Here is a 21,293-nt window from a genome sequence, read left to right on the forward strand (position 1 = left end):
TGAAGTAGCTTTAGACAGACAGCCTCAAAGCCAGCTGTATAGTCTCAGAGCTGGATCTATGGACATGTGCCTCATCTCATTAGTCCGCTCCATCTATTACGCTCCCTCTTCTTTAGTATTTCAAAAAGCTACGTGTAGCTCTAAGAAACATCCCTTTAAATAACTTTGGACTCTTGGCTTCTGTTCTGAAAGGCAGCAGAAGAAATAATGTGTCAGGCCACCCAAGGGGCAAATAGCATTGAATTCACAAGCCTTGCAGATTGATCTCTTACCAAACAAAGGGCATTCGAAACAGTCCCGCCCTGGTGTTTCATTACTTGGAGTTGCTGGGCTAGGTTTGGAAACAACCTTCTTTTGAGGGAAACATCATCTTGTGTAGCTGACTCCTTTATGCCATCAATAGCATCCTAGGCTGGAACAGCTGGTAGTTCTTATCAATCTCCAAAGTGAGAAAAGCTATTATTAGTTACATGCAGAGGGATCATTCCTCTTAACTCAGCTTTTTTTTTTTTTTTTTTTAAAAAAAAAAAAAAAAAAAAAAAAAAAGGTTTTTCCTTGTGGTGGTAGGGTTTTCAAGTCATTCCCTCCTCCCCCCCCCAACACACAGGGGAGGAATTAATAAATTAAACTGCAGTATATTTAGCAAAAGACTAATTTGCACAAAAATTTGTTCCTAAAAGTGAAACTTGAGTTCTTGCTCACCAAAGGGCAAGGTAAGATTTATTCCTAGTTCTGAGGGTCCATGAACCCTGCCCATTCTGTGTGGCTATGCCATCATGGTTAGCATGCAGCTGTCATTAGTTGTAGTGATACAGGCTCAGTTTGTGACCTTTGTTTTGTAAGGCATCAACAATAGCACAGCTGCCCCTGCATAGCTGAGATCTCAAACCTGCAATTTGGCAAGAAGAACAGAACAAATTGGATAAATATACATAAACACATTGTGAAGGAAGGGAAAACAGCACAGAATGAACCAGAGCATCATCCTACAACTTGTTTGATAGGGATGATTTAAGTAGGCATATGGTATAGTTAAATGTGCTTTCAAAAACATTGGCCTGATTCTTCAAGCAAATATGAAATAAATATCTAAATTGAACAAGAGCTGATACAGTATCATTAGTTCTCTCAAAGGAGGCATATGAATGCCTTTGGAAACGTGTGCAAGTGGGGGCTGGGCGTGAACAATATGCAGATTTACATTCCCACACAAAAGTATCATTAACTTATTGTTAAGATTACACAACTGTACTTCCCTCTAACACCACAATCATTAAAAAACAAGCAGGCAGTGAGCTAGTATTTAGATGTAACCCAGCACCCATTTTTAAATCTTACTAGTTTACTCTTGGCCTAACAAAGCACCACAGCCACTGTAATACCTCCCAGACTCACAATTTGCATCCATCAGCCACACTGCCCACAGTGCACATATTTGAGAACCAGGAACCACTGCTGTGCTCATCCTACATGGCAACCTTTCAGCACTGTCTTATTTAGTAACCAGATAACAATTATAAGTTAAAATTAGCCTTTGTCTTTCAGCATTCCTTTTACCAGATGGAAAGAAAATATCAAGTAGGTAATATATCCAGAATTTCTTAGCTTATTACAAAAGACATCTAAGCATATACATTTAAAGGATGCTCTTCACGTCAGACCAGGTGTTCCCCCCACATCAGGTGCACACAGAACTTCACTTGGTCAATTTCAGTGCATTTCCAGAGCACATAGATAACCCTACAAAATTACCTTTTTCCTTCAGGAAAGCTCATCATTTTGCTAAGTGCGTTAATTTGAGCAGAATGTTAATTTGTTTGCCTTAAGAAGTATTGATAGAAGTTGTGTGAAACTTAGCTGAGAACCAGATGAAAGTAGTAATTACTGTCCTTTTCTGCAGCTATAGCTGCAAATTGCTATTTAAAGGCGTAGTCATGACTTGTACTACCCCTTGTCTGAAAAATGTAAGATTTTGGAAACACATAGGTACAGAAAACATGTGTTAAAGAACATAAATTAGATGCAAATTCGCATTTGACTTACAGTATTTTTTAAGAGTCACTTAAGAGGTGGATGAATATTCCAGGGTGTTTGTTGACAGTCATCTGTTTTCTCTCAAATTAAATTACATATTTACCTTCTTTATTTGATACTGTGAATTAAATAGAATCACCATAATCTTTGTAACATAGTAGGGGATTAGTTTGGACACAAAACAAAATGAGTCATTAGTGTAAGTGCTGCCTGATGAGTACTTAGCTGCTTGCAGGTGAGGCAGGCTCAAGCATGGGTTTAAGGACCTACCCTGGAAGTCTTGGCCCCAGCCTGGAAGCTCTATTACAAGGATATATTATTTTTAATAACACTTCATCTGGAGAAATGGGAGCGATTAAAATTAAAATTAAATAAAATTTCTTAATTATTAGGTATCCAAAAGACGATGATACTTCACATTCAAGATAATACCTCTGTATACAAAAGCACAGGCACACTAAACCTGTGAGCTGTTCTCTCTCAGTAACTGGTTGCACAGTTGTACCTTAGGAAGAGCTTGATGAAGGAGAACCAGCAGTCTGCAGTTCCAAAAAGAGGCACCAACCAGCAGAATAATCACAAGGCTTTATTTGGCTTGCTAGCTTCCAGAACCCTTGTTGTCTTCCTTAAGCACAGTAGCTGAGTAGTTCTCAAAGGCTACAGAAATAACAACAGTCAACATTAACAGGAAAGTGAGGCATGCTTGCTTCTTTTTAACTTTCCTGCGTCCCTCATGTGACTTCATTGTGCTCCCTAATTGGTAGGGTGCCATCTCTAAATTAATCAGGTTTTTGTCACCTGTGTTCATTTCAGAGCATCTGTGCTCAGGTGATCAGAATTCTTCTTCAGCACAGATCTACTCATGGCTAATTAAGCCCAGTGATTTGATACTAACATTATCTGTCATGTAAGCAGCTCAACTTCCACTGTATCACTGATTACTCACATGGTACAATCGCCCCCCAAAACACACACACACCAACAAAAACAAACAAAAATACTAGAGAAATGCACTTAGGTAGTCAGGTAGGAGAAAAACAGAAGTACAGCTACATTAGGCCTAATGTCTGGTATAAATATTAACTTCTGAAAATATTTTAGAAATACATTTAGTTTGACACAATTAGATTATAATTGGAACTATTCACAGATGGAAACATCCTCAATGAATTGTATAGGCTAACTGCCTCCTAAGACATATGGATCTGATGTTAAGATCAGTAGTAATTTCTAATGCAGTCCTTCACGTTCCTCAATAGGGCACACAGTGTTCCCAGAGCATTAAGAAAGAGTGCGTGAGCAGAACTAAGTGCTTAATATTATGCAGTGGACATAGTATCCTGAGCTGAATTAATAGACTAATTTAACATAATAATGACATTTCATACCCTGTTACTGCAGGTTCCCATGATTCCATGAGATCACAACTAATGCATTGCTGGCTTCCAGCTCTTTCAGATTCACAAGCACTTCCCAGCAGTGAAATACTGATGTACCTCTGGACTTCCATCCCATGGAAAGCCAAACCCAAGTAGAGAGTATATTGAGCACTGTGCTGAGAAAGCTAAGTAGTCCTGGGGTGGTAAGAGAGGATCCTAAGACAGTTGTAGCTTGATTTAATTTCAGTGCTAAGCTACACAAAGAAAGAAGTAGGAAATTAACATGAGTTTGTACTAATTTTTACCAAAAAACACACACACACACACAAAACAATACAATAAAGATTTGCATATAGTAGAGGTCTTGATGGTCTCAGGAAAAAAAAAAAAAAAAAAGTATTCATTTTTTTATGCCTGTGTGGCTTGTGGGAGAAAAACAATTGTGAGCATGTGTCATAACTGCAGATTATTAACTGTCTCCGGTAAAATTCTCAGTGATTAAACAGTTTCCTATGCTTCCTAGGCATAATGACCCTTGGCACAGGGGAAATGCACAAAACATTTGGCAAGCAAAGTTTGTAACCCTGCTCCAAGGGAACTTACTGTGTCCATATGCAGCTGGGGCTTTTGATCTAGGAAGAGGACCAAAACCAGAAGCGTGGGCTTGAAATACCTTCCTGTTTGGCTTTGCGCTGCCTCCTCCCACTGCAGGGATGTGGCCCTAGACTCAGCGTCAGATCTGTAGTCCTGGAGTGTTTGTCAGTCAATGACAGGTGAAAGGACCTTCTGTGCTTCGGTTGGTGGGAATGCATGCCTAAGTACTAGTTGGATCCCCAGCAAATAATGTCAGCATCATAAAGGCCACTTCACCTGGCACAAAAGTATTCAGTCCACCTGCTGAGATGAGGTCAGGATTGTTTGGGAATGGAGCTTTCCCTTCAAACAAAAACACAACATTGCACCAAATCAGGACATGTTTGGTCCTCTTTGAAAAGTGGTGAAGGGTTAAAAACCTGTATGTGCTATGGTCGGTCACAGTGGGTTCCAGTTTCCCCATCCTTTGGATGACCAAAATAAAGTATGGTCACCTTAGCACCCCTTTGTCTTATCAAAATGTTGTGCAGGGGATGAGAAATTATGTAGGGGTAAAGTGATGGGTGTACAAAAAACAATAGTTGAAGCATTCCACCAAACCCCTCTGCTGCCACTGGTACTGATTTTCCAGTGTCTGATTTCTGTATATGTACATATATGTAGATATGTATAGATGCATTTATACACACACATGCACTCTTACTATTGGCATACCAACATCAACTGTGTAATAAAACTACACGCGATTCATGGAAGTAGTTGTTTTAATGGAATGCATGGCTAAATACTACTTAATACCCTTTCAAATACATAGATCTATTATTTTCCTTCTGACTATGTACAACATTTTAGCTATTTTAATGCTGGCACTTGATTCTAAAATACCTTTAGTCACCATAATTTTAATAACTTTTTGAGCAGTTGCCAGTTTAATTTTCAGTGCGTGAAAATTGGAGGTAAATTATTTATTACTTCTAGCAAATGTCTTTCACAATTTTATTTAATTTTTTCATCTTTTTTAATGGGTCATAAAATGGCAGTCTTTTATTGGATGCTCATAAAGTAAGGAGCAAATGAATACTTTGCAAATAGGTTACTGTGGATTGAAATGTCAGTTGTATTTCACAGGGTATGAAAGTCTTTAGACCAGAGCTGTAGTGACATATGGCAATGGGCCAAGTTCCTCTTCCGTATCAATAAAACAGCAGTGGACATAGAGGAAAGAACAAATTGGGATTGTTGGGACTTCTCAAGTTACATTTTTTTTGATAAATTATTTATTAGAATGGTCAGTGGTCTGTGGCTAATGCAGTTTAAACTTGCAAGAGTCTTCTGGTTAACTTTGGTCATAAATAAGAGTATTTTTAAAAGCTCTGTCACATTGAGTATTTCCAGTATTGATTCTCATCCACAAGGTGACACTTGCCTGTGACAAAATACAGGAAAATCCCTTCCACACTCAGGAAGGGTTATGAACTGTAAATAAAAACACATTTTTTTTCACTATAATGAAGTAGGTTTAAAAACATGGACCACTGGCAAATTGCATGTTAAACCTGTGTTACATAAAAAACAAATGAGTTTGTGAATAGGTGTGCTAATTACACATGCTTATAAACTCAAGTTTGCCATCTCTTTGATTGCACTTCACTCAAGTGCTGTGTCAGAAGTAGTCGCAAGATACGAAGGAGAACCTGGGCTAAAAGCTGGCCTTGGGCACTGCAGGCTGTTGGAGGAACAGTGTGAAGGCCTGCACTTGCTTTTCCCTGATGGCGTGTTCCTGCCATCGTGTTTCTCAAGGTAGACACGCAGAAGCTGGCCAACTCCTCATGCTTCTGGCTGCCAGGCCATGGTGTTTGTGCGTGGTGTTAGAAGAGCTGATGGTTATCCTCAGGGCCCGCTTCCCCTCCCCATGCACACAAAACTAAACCCACAGCATAAACCACGAACACAGCAGAGGTGAGGTTTTAGCGGGGTGCTGAAGAATGTCTTTTGGGGTTGCCACAGCAACATCAACATTTACACTTCCTGATTCTTTGTGGGTTTTAATCGGGGTTGACCTGAGGAGATGCTCTGTTTTGCAGCAGCTTTCATAGCAGAGTTCAGCGTTTGTTTGCGTTCTGGGGTGATAAAAAAAAAAAAAAAAAGTATCATTCTAGCCTTTCCTTGCAAAAATACGGTTGTGTCTAAAGGTTAGTTTTACTACAGGAAAAATGTGCCCTTGTGTGTGCTGCTAGGTGTGATAAGATTCACAGTGAGGTGAGCACAGTGAAGACTTGAACACAGGTCTCAAGCCAGCACTGCATTTCTGCTCTTCAATTGTCTCACTCTCTACAGACATCAGTGGGAGGAGGGATGAATTTTCCTCAAGTATTTGGAAAGTACTTAGTATACTGCAGCTATAGTCATGTGACTCACAGACATGGTAGCAGATCTGGCCACACACTTACAAAACCATTCGTTACTACCTGTGAAGACATTTTTGAAGTATTTCTGATCATTTTTACCAGGCAGACCGAAAGTATGGTCCTATACCAGCTGACCAAAATCTGTGGTGCTCCTTCACCTGTGATTTAAGCCTATTATAAGAAACCACTTCAGTCTCTTAACATTTTAAACTGTCTTGCTCCTGCCTCTGGAAAAAAAAAAAAAAAAAAAAAAAAAAAAAAAAGGATCAATAGAGGTCCAAAGATTTAGAAATGTTAATTGCTGACAGCAACTAATTCTGCTCTGAACTGTCCTGAGCTTTACGGGACATCACTGAAGGAATGCAGTACTCAAACAACACTGACAATTGGAAGTGAAGGCACCCCAAAACCGTAATCACTTCTGAATGTCATTTTATTTTCAGAATAGTTACGGTTTATGCAGAGTACTGAGCTAAAAGCCTTGCATACATGGACAGTTAATGGTTAACTAAAATAGATGTATTTGTGGATAGGGCTTTCCCTTGGACATTTACAAAGGAGTGGATAGAAGAAACAGGGTGCTCATTTTATTGAGCTCCAAATTTGAAGGGGTATTGTTTATAGGAAGCAGAAGTACACACAGCCCACCAAACAGGTGGATGCTAAAGAAATGAATAAAAAGCTTTCCTTATACCCTACAGACATGACAATTTCAGGACAGAAGTGATTTTGTATGTTGACAGGTTCATCCTTTTGAAGATGAGATAATTATCTGTATGAGTTCACTCTGTAGCTTCTAGAACTCAACGAGTATGATCAACTCCTCTGAAAATCTCCAATGGCTTATCCCTGCAGCTGTGTATCAAAATGGAAGTTGATACAGAAACTGGTTGTTCCTACTGCTTTGTATCTGTGTTGATAGCTGATGTGTTCAGTGAGCCTGCTGCTTGGGATATCTGTCAGAACAGCTGACAGCTAAAGGTTGGGGGAATGCGAAGCCTGACAGCAGCGATGCGGCACCGGGGACTCAAAACCTGCTCTTAGTGCAGTCAGTGGGAGTTATAGCTTTGGGCCCAGTTCTCATTTAGACATGCATGCTATCAGTGCCCTTTTCTGGGGCCTCTTGTATTGCTGGAATGGTGTAAAGATGCATAACTGTGACTGAGGATAAGATCTTCAGGTCCCACTGACAGCAAGAGTTCAGTCCTGGAGAGGGTGATAGTAGCACCTCCTACAAACAGGGGTAAACTCCCCATTTTTTGTGCTACTTTTGAGGCTCAGTTTCCAATTCAGACACTCAAACAGGTACCATTTATGTGTCATTTACTTGGTGTGTAAGTGTGGTTGTGTACTGAGGCTACAAAAAAGAGGGTCGTGCCACTGCAACCCTGCCCTGTCAGCAAACCCACCTCCCGCAAACTCAGGCACGTTGCTGAAGAGAATAGATGACAGACATCCCTACTCACAAGCTTTCTCCTAAATCCCAGGTCAATATTTAGGTCAATGAACAGAACCAGAGCACAGCTCTCAGGTTTGTAGAGAACTGAACGTAAATTGAAGAAAATAGCATATATTGCAGTGGGAGTGTGCTGCGTGGCAAAGGGGAGGGAAAAGAAAAAAGGATCACTTTTGATTCAAGCACTAATACATTAGAAAAAAAAAGAGTGACATTTTTTAACAGGATTGTATGTTAACTCTTGAAAGCTGGAACTGTCCTTGGGAATCCAAGAAACCCCAATACCTAGTCGCAGGTGCAGGAATTCCCAAGATACGCTTTCTCCCTTTACACACTGGAACTGTTAGTGTGAAATGTGATACTTGAGTTAGTTAACACAGCCACCGTCAGGGTGTGCAGCAATGGGCACTGAGATTTTTGCTTTCTTAGAGGAGAAGCTGAAGAACATGTCAGTGGAGAGGGGCAGTGTGGAGGTTGTGAGTGTAAGAAGCGCTGCTGCAAAATAAGTAATTTGTAATAAGTAATTCAGACCTAAAGGTCTGAATGATGCCTGGGAGCCTCCTTTCATCAGAAGCTGTAGGAAATGATCTATATTATCTTTCTAGTGGACCTAGCAGGGTTTTTTTGTTTGTTTGTTTCTTGTGCGTGTTTGTAGGCCTTCATATACAAACCTTGCATGAGAAAGAAATGAAACATCAGTAGCGGTCAGAGGTACAGCCACCATACTGCAAACATGCTTCAACGTTGCTTTTCTTCTAAAGTTTTAAATGTGTTTTGTTGCACTCATGCATCTTCCTTTTCAACCACTTATGTTTGGGACTGGTAGGAGCATGGTGAGCAGATAAACAAAGTACCAGAGGGTAAAAAACATTGTGAAAAGGTACTAGAAAGTATTCCTGGCTAAGAGCACAAGTTGGTCAGGAGGAAGGATGATACTGCCAAGCAGCAAAGGGAATTGGTTAGAGAGCAGAAGAAAATCCATATGAAATCGAAGATTCGTGTTCATTTATTTATTTATTTTTACATGAAATGGGGAAAAAGCAAGCATTTGAAAGCAGTTTGGAAATTTGACCCCAGTAGCTAGCAGTAACTGTGGTCAGATGTTCCTGGCCAAATCTAGGAGTTCTTCACTAGTGCACAGGCACAGTTATTTTTGATCTCAGTGGAGTTTTGCCCAGTGAAAGACTAGAAAAATGGTTCCAAACAACGATAGAAGAGCTGAGGAAAAGCTAAAATGTGTTTAGACACAGTTATAATAATATGGGAAATAATGAAAATGTACAAGATATGTAGGCATTTGGATTTGTAGAATTTAAGAACATCGTATGGTATTTTAAAAATCAAAATTACTTGGTGTACTGTAGAAGGGTTCTTACTGTGCTACCAGGATTTGAACCAAGCAGTATAATCCCAATTTAGGCATCAGTCACTGGGAAGGCACCCACCATTATACAAGAAAGTTCAGGAAAAGCATAAAGGCTGAATAGGCTTTATGGTCAGGAAACACAACCACAATGAACGTCTTTTCTTGGGTGTAACCAACTCCAAAATTTGGTGTGGAGCCTGTGGTGTTACTCTAACTCAAGCTTTAAAAAGACAAGGCGGGGGGGAATGAAACATTTAAGAGAACAATCTTTCTTGTTTGGATTTGAACATAACTGAAAAGTTGCCATCCAGAAGTACTTCTGTGTGCTGTGATTTCTTCTGGATTTAACGACTGAATTCAGTTCTCAGTTCTCAGTTACCTAGTTAATACCATGGTGTGATCAGAGTGCAAAAGGATGTGACCCAGTGATGCTGGAAAGAGTCACGGTAACTTTACTGGGCTGTAGGTCAGTGCCTTGGGCAGAAAAATGCTGCGTGCACTGTGCTCGTGATCTGCAAATCTCAACAAAGTTGAAGGGTTTAAACTTACAATTTTCTTCAGGGACATCTGTCAGGATTTAGGCTGTGTTTCAGCAGCACATCATAAACTTAAGTCCTTCTCCATTCAACAAAAGCATGGAATGAAATCCTCTGGCACTTAAGTCCAGAGGATTGTTTGGCCAGTCAAACCCAAGCAGAGTTGTCATGCTCAAGTTTCTCACATCATTTCTCATTACAGTGGCAAAGTGAGAAATTGAAAATAAAAAGATAATAAAAAGCACAGCATTTTAAAAATTCATCCCTAACTAAAGTTTTTCACAGTTTGCTTTATTTAGTTAGTTGGGAGGGAATTTAATTAATTTTTTATTTTATCTGTTCTGGTTCACTTTCTCCCGTAGTAATTAGAAGTAAATTAGAGTTATTCTTTCTGTTAGATCAATTATTCATAACATAGACCATTTAAAAATTAGTTTAGTAGAAGCAACTTACTTCATTTTTACTAAAACTGAAAAAGAAATTAGCCAAATTAGTTAAAATAGCTTTGAACTCCATATTGACTAAAGCATTTGTGCCAGAATAAAAATTCATGACATATAAGAAGAACAGTATAAATGATTAATCATTTTAGTTCATGGATATCTATATTTTTATTTAATTACATCTATGCAAAGTATAAACTGTCTGAATCTTGGGAATCCAAGCCAGAGAAGCTGAAGAGTCTTCTTCTGTTTAACATTCACCATGTGTTGTTTTCTTCTAGGGTTAATTTGTAAAATGTAAACCACATACTATTTGTATGCAGTGTTTATGTACTATTTATAGAAAGTCTTGACCATTTATAATTATCCGACATTTTTATCCATAATGTCTGCATATGACTAAAGAAATGTTTATGGAATAGATGAAACAATGTTATTTTTACAGTTGATCTGCAATTTATTTTATGTAAAACTTTTCAGGGTATTTTATGTTAGAGAAGGGATATTCTCTGTTCAACTGCTTATTGAGAAGACTATTGAGATTTCTAAATACTAATCGACGCAACACCAGAGGGACACTGCAAGCTATTAATATATTCAATTTTAAGCAGCATAAACTGAAGAATAGAAAGCTCAATTTGAAATTACCAAAAATTGGTTTCTGAAAGCCCCAGGGTTGTTCTCAAAGTACAACCCTGTAACAGTTACATACCATCAACACTGAAAAGTCATCAGAGGTGTCTACATATGGTAATGCAAAGTAACCGTGTTAGTTTTAGGATTTCTGTGAAATCTCAGCTAGTGCAGCTCCGAGGGACTGGCTCCCATCTTTCTCTCTTTGAACACATCCTCTGTTTTTTGAACACAGTCTGTATGTACAAGAAGCTCCACAGCATGTATGTGCCTTTATTGAGTTTTATGGCTGCTGATTTTTTTTTCCATTTTCTTTCTAGAACTCTAGAAGTTTTGGTGAGTTTGAATGAAGGGCAATCTTTCATGTCCAGCTCATTAACAATTACTGCTTCAGAGTGTGTAAGTAAAGAGCTAATGTAATTCAACGCTAAATGCTGAAATTCAGTTTCTGTTATGGTTTTATCATTGAATGACTTCCCAGTGCAGAGAACCTCAATGCGTGGCAGGTCTTTTAGGTGTTTAGAATGCACAAATCCACCTAACTGAAAAACACACCTGTGCAGACATACAGAACATACAGAATTTGATGATACAAGATTTCTTAATATTTAAGTGCATACATATTATGTATGTCCTAAGTAATTTTCTCCAGGTTTTGAGACATGCTTATAATCTCTTTTATAACACCAGTACACTCAATGAGGAAGTTTTTCAGCTGTTTTGCATTCCTTGATGAAGTGTGCGTGGTGGGGGTTACAGCCAATTTTTTTTTTCTACAGTTACACAAAACGATTTAATTCTTCCCATTACGGTGGCAGACAGCTTTATGTTAGGAGCATCTTTATTTCAGGATTCCATGTAAGTGAGGTATTACTGTGCCTATCACCCTAGACTTAAAAATAATAATTGAAAGCCATGTCTTATACGGTAGGCTTGGAGATTTCTCTTCGCTTTCTGACACGGGCTCTGTAATCAGGGTTTCTTCTTCCATTACTGCTGATCTGTTTTGCTAGCTGCTTCAGGAGCTGCTGATCTAGACCATATGCAGAACTATACACAGAGGGAAAGTCCTGGAATTCTCCTCCCCCACACTACCTCAGCTGGCTCTGTCCTGAGATCCAGGCTCTGTCTGTGTGTTCCTTGTCTGTGCTGTGCCTGTGTTGTGCTATAGCCTGCAAATCGTGCTTTGCTAAATAGATTACAACAAATTACTGTACCACACTGTGCAGCTGTGACTTTCAAAATACTGGGAAGCTTCCACGCCATTAGAGACCTGCTCGCTATAAACATAATAATGTCTTAAGAGCCAGGTGTGACACAGTCACCTGGGGTCCTGTTGCAGCACAGCTCCACTTTGTAGGATCAGTGGGAGCAGATTGAAGCTGAGTAGTGTGACTTCCGTGCAGCTTTCCTGTCAGGCACAGAAGCATACAGAACAGTGCCTTCTGCTCATCAGCATGTATTTTTCCAACAGTATTTTCATCACTCATAGGTAATTAAACTAAAAGAGAAAAAAATAGTATTTTTTTTTCTTTTCATTTTAGAACTAAACACTTGGGTAACTATAGAAGTCAAAGTTATCTCAGTTCAGCCCTTAAGTTTCAGGAAGGAAGCCTGAATAAATTGAGAGCTGAAGAAACACATGCTCCCCAAACTGTGTTTCTCTGCTTAAGCGCCTCTTTGTCATTTGGATGCAGTTCAATTTTACACCAAAGCACAACGAAGCAGCCTCTCAGCATGATAACCTAAGGAGTGTGGATTTCCTCTTTTTCCTTTTTAGTCCTTCCAGAGAAACCAGTACGCAGTAAGTTTATCTCTATGCCCTCTTAAAGATTGCTAAGCTTGCTGACATAGGTAAAAATAAAGCATTGCTGCAAAGGAGATCATACCAAATTACTGGGTGAAGCAAAATAACTGTTCCCTCTGCTTATATTGCTTCCCTGTGGTCAGAAGTTTTAACTAACAGCAAACAGAATGAATACAGATGTGCACTGACAGAAAAAACAGTGGAACTTCTGATCATCTTTTTTTTTTCTGTCTTTCATGCATGTTGCAGCAAAGAGAGCTCCATACAAGGAGAACTGCTGTTTCCATAGTAGCAGATGGGCAACTGCAAGAAATGGGTCACTGCTAGAATTCTTCCACTAATTCTGATGGCTGAGCAGCTGATGGCTAGTTGGTATACGAGAGTTACAAGTTCCAGCCTCCCCTGGCAAACACACATTGCTGCAGAGAAAACAAACAAAAAATGTGTTGCACCTACGCGCTGAGGCATGCATCTTACCTGTTTCTTGTAAACCTCGCTGCCTGGTATATACATGGTCACCTACACATACTTCGGATAAAGCTCTGCTTCACTTGCAACTGTGCTTGCTTTGGCAGAATCACTTGTGCTTGCTGTACTCCAGCATTAGTGATTCCTAAACGTCTCTCCTTTCCTTTTCCTCCATCTGAATTTCAAGTAAGTTCTGTTTTCATGAGGTCACCATGACATGTTTCTCAGTGTTTTTCTAAACCGGCACAGAGGCACAGGCTACCAAGGGTAAGACGAAAAGCACCTACAGGATGTGGGTTTGAGGTGCTGCAGATGGGCTGCTCACTTCCTCATTAAGAGTGACATTGCTGGAAGCAATAGAAGTCATTGAGAATTTCTCAGGACAGTTGCTTCAGGTTCAAATGCCACTACTACAGGCATTTAGTGTGCTATAGTCTATGCAGTGTGAACAAATACTATGGCTTATTACTAACTTGCCCAGATGCATGGATCCTAAGCATAAAAGCCTGACTAGAATATATGGATTATTGGTAAATATTCATTAAAATTCCACCCACCTACCCAAAACATGTGGAACTGAGGCCTCTAATGGAAGGTGTTACTGAACTTACACCAAATACGATTTTGACTGAGATACCTATCTTGATCCTTTGTGCTAAGTTTCTCTGTTGGAGAGAAAGTGAGACAGTAAATAGAAAATAAAAAATAAATAAGTGGATTTGTTTGGTTGTATCAGCTAGTTGGAGGCTGTTTGGGGGCAAGTGAGAGGAATTGTTTGCACCATCCACTGATGTTGTCTTTCTGCTTTCTTTGCAGTCTAGCGGAGTAGCAGCACTTATTGCTGTTCTTGTGCTGTTACTTCTGGTGGCGCTTGGCCTGCTCTGGTGGTTCTGGCCCCTCTGTTGCAAAGTGGTGAGTAAAGACTTTTAAAAAAACTCAGTGGACCTGTGATTTGCAATCATAACCTAAACTGTATTGGGAAATACAGATACCATGGGAAATAGCTTAAGTAATAGGACGGTTACATGTGACATAAGCCATCTGATGAGGCAGTTTTCTTTCATTAGTGACAGGCAATAAACTGAAGAAGAGACCAGTTTAAACACTGTGCACTGCACCTTTAGCAGTACTTCTGGCTTTCTGAGAGACTTGCACACACGGACGAGCTTCAGCAGGCTGATGTGCTGCTCATTGGCTTTCTACTGAGCAAGCAGATGTGCTATATTCCTGTGAAATCTCTGAAAAAAACAGTTCTCTTTTATTTGAAAGTTGTTGGCCATAATGGTACACAGATGTTATCCTGAAATCAAAGACCATTTTAAAAGTACTATCACTAAAATTGGTATTTGTAGTCCATTATAGGCTCTCAAGTTGGAAATCCCTTATTGTATTAATAATCCCTAGCAAAAAATTAAATTTTCATCTTGCCCACATTACATATTTTTTCATCTGAATAATGAACGCTTTTTATCCTTCTAGCAGCAATAAGCAATGCTGCTTCACTAACTCTCCTTCCATCTCCTCGAATGCTAGCATTTTTAAATTGGTGGAGTTTAATAGTCATCCACTTCAACAGCAGCACTGAAGACTTGAGAAGTGGAGATTGCTTCCAGGCTGTTACTGTATTCCTTGTCTTCTCTCAGACTTGTGGAAAGGATGGTGGCAGAGGAACAGACCTTCTCTCCGGACCATGCTGAAGCCAAAAAACTGAAAAGTTTTGTTTGTCATGGTCTATTAGACACCAGGCTATTCTAGAACAAGAAATCCTCAATCCCTGTTTCCTTCCTCATAGTCTGTGGTTTCTGAGACCTACAAACTCTCCTCTAATAAAATGACTTTCTTCTGTCTCATTCTTCACATCAGAGTCCCGTAAGAAATCTAGGAACATTGTCTGTTAGTTGTTTTCCCTCAACAATGATATATATCATGAATCTTCCCATGGAATAGAAAAAAATAACATCATAAGAAGAAAGCTTCCCATTTAGTATTTTAAAATAATTGGCTCACCTTGATTCACAGTTCCCATCGTATGGCAAATCTTCTCACACTACGCATCTTCCTCTCGTTACAATAAATAGCAATTGCAGTGTCTCAGTCCCTTGAGAGCAGGAATTCCTGAGAGAGCAGAGTGATGATTCTGTAATGACAATTACAACGATGCTTTCTGGATCTGTATGTCAAAGTCCTCTATAAAAAGTCAAATGTGCAGCTCTGTGACTAAAATTAACTGAATAGCTGCACTGTGTAATGAATTGCCTTGGGTACGGTACCTTGGGTGCCCTTGGGTGCACAGTGTTATTAATGCAGGCTCCTGTCTGGGCTAACCTCCTTGGTGGGGATAACTTGGGCGTCTCCACAAATAGCTGAACCAAGAGGTAAGAAAATGTCCCTTCATCCTGATTAATCTCATGCTTAAGTATGTTACTCCCTGATGTTTACTCTAAGGAGTAGTAACTTACCCAGAGTAGCTTTTCTGGATGCGGTGTTTGGTTTGTAATTGGCTACTGCTAGGGAAGCCTTTGGCTCTAGGTTAATAAGCTATTACTAAGAAGCTGCCTATCTTGTATGGGAGCAATAAAACCAGGGCCCTTTAAATTTTAGTGCTGTTATTTCCTCCCACCTCTCATAGACATTATCTGCTCCCTTAAAAAGAAATGGTCATTTTAGGTCATCGTTTCCTACAACAACACTGAGTTCCAAAACCACATACTTGCACTGAACCTCTTACCAAATACCGACTCTTCATTTCTTGTTGTTTTGATGTCTGTTTCCTCGCCTCCTTATACTGTGGTTCTATTCTTTTCCTTCTATTCTGCATTTAGGTTCTCACATTACATGCTATTATCACTTCTGCCTAAGTACTTCTGGGCTTTGGTGTTTGAGAAGAGGGCCAGCATACTATGGCCAGCCAGGAGGTCCTCTGCCCTTTCTCTGAGCCTACTTCCCTGGCAGAGTGGCATGTCTATTTCATGGGACAAAACCCAGGAGCAAGGCTGAAAGCAGCAGCCTTCAAGTGTTGTGTCATGGGCTGCAGAATCGAATGGAAAAGGGAGAAGTGAAAGGTGTTGCAGACAGTACAGAATGGGTGTTCTGAGCCACACAAGGGGGTGATCCCTGTTGCCTGCAGGAAATGTGAGCTTCAGGTGGTTTGGGAATTCCACTTTGTCCTTGCTAGGACTCGGTCTTCACAGCGTTCTTTGATACAAAGTCCGTGTTGGGGTAGGGGCTCTCCTTTTTCTTCTTTCTCTTTTTTCCCTTCCCCCCGCCCCTCTGCTTTTTTTTTTTTTTTTTTTTTTTTTTTTTTAAGCAGTTCACTGTTGACAGTTCTTTCACTCTTCCCTCAATATCAGAACATATGATCGCATCAAGCTGGCTTCAGGCTCTGGTGCTGACATTTCCTAATGCCCACATCACGCGAACATTTGAAAAGTGTTAATGAGCAGATCAAAGGGACTGTTGCCTGAAGCAACTAACTTTTTTTTTAAAGGAATCGGCTTTCCTCCAAACTCAAGTCTTCATTCTTTGCAACTAAATAGATGAGGTGCAGCCTTGCCTGCGATGATGATGATGATGATAAAACAAAACAAAACAAAATTAGGAAGTAATTCATCTTTACATGTGTTTAATAAGACAGCAGCATTATCCAGAGTTTTCAGTATTTCAACAATCTGAATCAAGTTCAGGGAAAGTTAATTTAGCAATATGATGATCTCAGTATCTGCAGTGTCATGCTACACTTGCACTGCTTTATGCTGAAACCACATTCATTCTTTGGATTTCTCTTTTTTTAAAATGTTTTTCTACTGATTTCACGTGAAATAGCAGGCAAGACTGAGAATATTCTTTGTGTGTGCATGAGAGAGAGAGTGTGTGTGTGTGAGGAGCCTGTGGAAACATAAGGATGCAGGCATTTACATTCCACTTCTGTCAGCAAGGGTGAGTATCTGCTACTCAAAGCAGATTATTTTCTCACACCACTGTCACATTTAAAGCAAGTTTCATTTTCTGAAGCTATTAGAAATAGCAGCTAATTAATGTATTGGTTAGTTTCAGATCAGGTTTACCCTATAACTTCAGGGATTTTAGCAGCTGCCGTAGGATTGAATCCTTTGCTCAGGGAGTCAAACAAAAACTGTCACTGACTTGTGACTTTCAAGCCCTGTGAGGTAAACAGAGTTTTCCTTGATTCTTTGGGGTAGAAATTTTGATTCCATTAAAAACAGTAGGCACAGGGCCCAAGTGAACTTTAGCATGTTTAGAAGTTTGCTGTATAAAGCTGTCTTTGCTGAGAAGAGATCACAGGGCTTAAGAATCACAGAATTATAGACAGTGCAGTGATCATACTGTTTAATGATGTAAGTGTGCACCCTAGCTCGGCCTTTTGTCCTGTATAGCTAGCAGTCTTGGCAGGAAAATATGTGCTTTCGAGGTAATGGTTAGAGACAGGCAAAAGGAAAAGAAAAATGAGAGTTAAATAAATAAAACACTGTGAACATTAGTAGATTGAGAGCATCATTTTACTGTTTACAGTCTTTTAATTGCTTTCAGTGAGAATGGAAGTTTTTCATGGCTTGGAAAATCTTGCTCAGCACCCAGATCTCTCAGAATCTGTCCCATGATCCCTCTGTGTTGTTGTTTCTGTAAAGTTCAGGCAGTAATTGCAATCTGGCTTTCAGCAATGTTTGACAAACTAAATAGTTGATTTCTGTTAGTACTTTGAAAATTCCTGATGGCTGGTAGGAAAAAATATTCAGAAATATTTAAAGAAAAACAATTTCTTGGCATGTTTTAGCAACATCCTACAGCAAAGGCATATATGGTTAAAATCCAAAATTGAATTCCCAATCCACTGGAAGTACTCTGAGCATAATAAACAGTTCAGTATCTTAAACCTGAAGTACCATGGAAAAATGTTTCCAAGAGTACCATAACTTACTTGTCCGAGTTGATCTAATTCCTTTATCCAGTGCTAAAGATACACAGCTTATTTTGGCAGTAACTATCTTGGTGGCATTGTGACTTGGATGTAAGTCAAGAAGGAAAACTCTTGACTACTGGTCAAGTAAAAGATGTTTCCTTAATGTCTGATGCTATACATCTGTGCAACGACAGAATGCTTGTAGGCTGTGGTAGGGTTAACAGAAGTGCTGTAATTAATTACACAGAGCACAGAAAATAATACATATCATAATTAAGGTACTTCATCCTGCAGTAGGAGAGGACAATTTTGGTTGGTCTAAGGCATAGCAGAAATAAATACCTTTACATTCATGGTATATTTTTTAATCATTTCTATACAACATTCCAGCACAAAAGAAATGCCCTGATATCACTCAAGTGCTTCTTTTTAGCTTTATTAGCCTGCATTTCTTGTGGAATAATGCCTGTGCTTTCATTTTCTGCCTTTACCATTTAAAAGGGTTGCCGTCTTCCTCTTCCCCTCCCTTTACTGCTGGGTGGTTTCCTTTCAGTACCAGGGAACTCCCTGAGATTTACAGTATGCATGCAAGAAAGAGAACAGTAAGAAAATGTAGGTAGAGGTTTAAATATAGGTGTGAATGAATTACCATATGAGTGGTCCTTATCCAGTAACAGCTTTAAGCAGCCTTGCAAACGTGTAACTCCCACTTGCAGGCACTGAACAGTCAAGGAGCGACATACTTAAATTATTAGTCTGAAATGTGAGACCTGTGGAAATGGTCTGGACGTCTAGAGGTGAAGCCTGAGCTACCAGAAGGCATTTCACACTTGTCATTGGGCCAGAAATTATCCAGCAGCATGGCATGGCACAAAGAAGCAGGCGTCTTGGCCCAACATTATGCAAGACCTCACATAGACCTCGGGCTGCTTTTCCTCCCAGGCTTGCTAATTAACTCCATAGGATTTCATCACTGGCTATTACTTAGAATGACTGAGTCCTATCCGGTCAGGAAGCAAAGTGGCAGACACGTCTGCCCAAAGAGTGTCTGCCAGTCAATTGATTTTATTTTCTATCAGACGGATGGTGTTAATTTCCAGAAGGCCTTGATAATCGATACCCAAGGGACTTGGCAGCAGTGGCTGCCAGTTTATGAACAGATGTGGGGGACTCAGATGGAAACCGTTCACTGTTAAAATTTTCTGTTGGCTTTTTGATGCTGCCAGCACAATTCCTTATGCTATTTTTTTTTTTTTTTAGGTCATCAAAGATCCCCCTCCACCTCCACCACCTCCAAAAGAGGTACAGTATAAAAGTGCTCCGCTTATCACGCTGGTTGCATGGTACCATTCCTTAGTGTTCTCCTGTGTTCTGCACATCTGGCTGCTTTGTATTTTTTAGGAAATAAAGCTCTTTGTAAACAGCTGCTCAAGAAGAAAGAACTGTCTCATGAGAAGTCTTAGGCTGAGAGCAGGATGGCCAATGTCCACATCTCTGTTCTGTCTTTGTCATCTCAGAGTGGTGTGAATTTAGTCACTTAAGTACATATCCAAAGAAATATTTAGGAGTTTTATTCCAAGACTGTTGAACATTATTTTTTTCATTCTGCAATGAAATCAAAATCAAAAAAGACTAAATAGTTCTTATGACAGTCTAAAGATTTATCATATGACTCTAACTAGGGTTTTCCCACAGCTTTGGATTTTTAGACACTGAAGAATCCTTATAAGGGAACTTCTCTCTTAAGGGCAATAATGTAATAGAGGATCTCCTGGTGTCTTCAGTGTTTTTTGCCTCTTCATCTTGATTTAGCCAATTGTTTGAACGTATTCAAGTGTCTTCTGACAGCTAAATCCATGATAAGGTACTTCACTGAGCTGAGGGAGCCAAGAGCAAGTTTGACAAAGTTTGGCTTAGGAAACTGTGATCGGCTGCATAACCTTTATCTGCAGATCTGCTGAACGCTGCCTGCTGAATCCCAATGAGGAGGACTGATAATCTGGCTCTTTGAAGGCATTACATTTTCTGTTAGAGGAAGACACCACCAATCTTTTTCTTTGTATTTTGCTTGTTTTTATTAATGGAAAGGAAAATGATCAGTGTGATCAATGAATACTGATCAGTATTCATTCTGAATCAGTATTCATTGAATACTGATTCAGAATGAATACTGATCAGTAGAATAGACAGTTGGATTCTCCATTTCGATTTTCCTAATAGATGCCAGCAGTGCTTTTCCCATGCAAAACCCTAAGATTATTTCCAAATGTGATCAGATTTTGTTTGGAAATCGATGAACATTTGAGGAACCTAAAAATTTGGTCCTTCACACCTAAGATAGGAAAACCTTTTCTCTGTGAAATACACTGAAAATGAAATACACTAAAAAGACAATAAAATAAAAAAGAAGTATCCTTTTCAAGAAAATGTCTTTGAATTTATTGACAGGAAGAAGAACAAGAACCCTTGCCTACCAAGAAGTGGCCCACAGTGGATGCTTCCTACTATGGTGGACGAGGAGTTGGAGGAATTAAACGGATGGAGGTTTGTGCCATACAGAAATGACAATTCACTAAAACATAAGATCTCTGAGGCTGCAAATGGTGGAAAGAAAGACTTAAAGTGTATTGGAAATACAATGGTATAATGTTCTCTTCTTTCCCCGTGACATAATCCTTATAAAATTTTTACCATATCAAATAATTTTGACCTTGCTTATGAAAGAACAGCTTTCAGTAGTTCCATTTGACTGGAACTTTAAATAGCTGCCCAAAGACATGCTCTTTCCATCAAATTAATGAAAAGTAGAGAGTGAGAGCCTTTTCTGAATGTTTTGGAAAAAATTACAGTGAAACATAAGTCCTCTAACTGTGGGCCAGCCAAATGCGTTGACAATGGTGACGCTAAGGAGAAGCTTGATCCCAGAGGAACTCTCAGCGACAACAGTGCCTGTCTTTGAAGAGACATGATAGCATCATGTTAATTAAAACAGAATGAAAAATGTGCATCCTTATGGGCATGTCCTTATGTCAGATTTTATAGTCAAGTCAGCCTTTATGGAATTTACAAAGCAGTTTTCTGTGTTTAAGTTTAATCTGTGAAACTTCCACTGTCTGAAATACCCACCTAGGCCATATAGACATATCTTGATCAAATGGTAAATGTATCGGCCTAAGAACCATCTTTGCCTGCATTCTTTTGAAATGCAGCAGAAGAACGTGCAACTTTAAAGCTGTGTTATTCCTTCAGCA

The 21,293-nt window shown here is 39.4% G+C and overlaps 1 protein-coding gene and 1 long non-coding RNA gene across 4 annotated transcripts in view; one reads left to right on the plus strand and one right to left on the minus strand.

The window, feature by feature from the left end:
• ANTXR2 (ANTXR cell adhesion molecule 2) overlaps positions 1 to 21,293 on the plus strand; it is a 111,116-nt gene that overhangs the window by 40,579 nt on the left and 49,244 nt on the right. Inside the window, exons 10-14 of one of the 2 annotated variants that reach the window (XM_032186532.1) lie at positions 11,170 to 11,248; positions 12,630 to 12,653; positions 13,941 to 14,036; positions 19,303 to 19,344; positions 20,491 to 20,586. In XM_032186532.1, the coding sequence (XP_032042423.1) occupies positions 11,170 to 11,248; positions 12,630 to 12,653; positions 13,941 to 14,036; positions 19,303 to 19,344; positions 20,491 to 20,586 (337 nt within the window). The remainder of the gene's footprint in view (positions 1 to 11,169; positions 11,249 to 12,629; positions 12,654 to 13,940; positions 14,037 to 19,302; positions 19,345 to 20,490; positions 20,587 to 21,293) is intronic. The other variant, XM_032186531.1, reaches the window with a different exon arrangement.
• The window catches only part of LOC116488716, a 32,764-nt gene that overhangs the window by 9,379 nt on the left and 2,092 nt on the right, over positions 1 to 21,293 (minus strand). For both annotated transcript variants that reach the window (XR_004253217.1, XR_004253216.1), the window contains exon 3: positions 15,132 to 15,261. This is a non-coding gene — a long non-coding RNA (uncharacterized LOC116488716). The remainder of the gene's footprint in view (positions 1 to 15,131; positions 15,262 to 21,293) is intronic.

This window comes from Aythya fuligula, chromosome 4 (genome assembly GCF_009819795.1).
Source record: "Aythya fuligula isolate bAytFul2 chromosome 4, bAytFul2.pri, whole genome shotgun sequence".
NCBI classification, from domain to species: Eukaryota; Metazoa; Chordata; class Aves; order Anseriformes; family Anatidae; genus Aythya; species Aythya fuligula.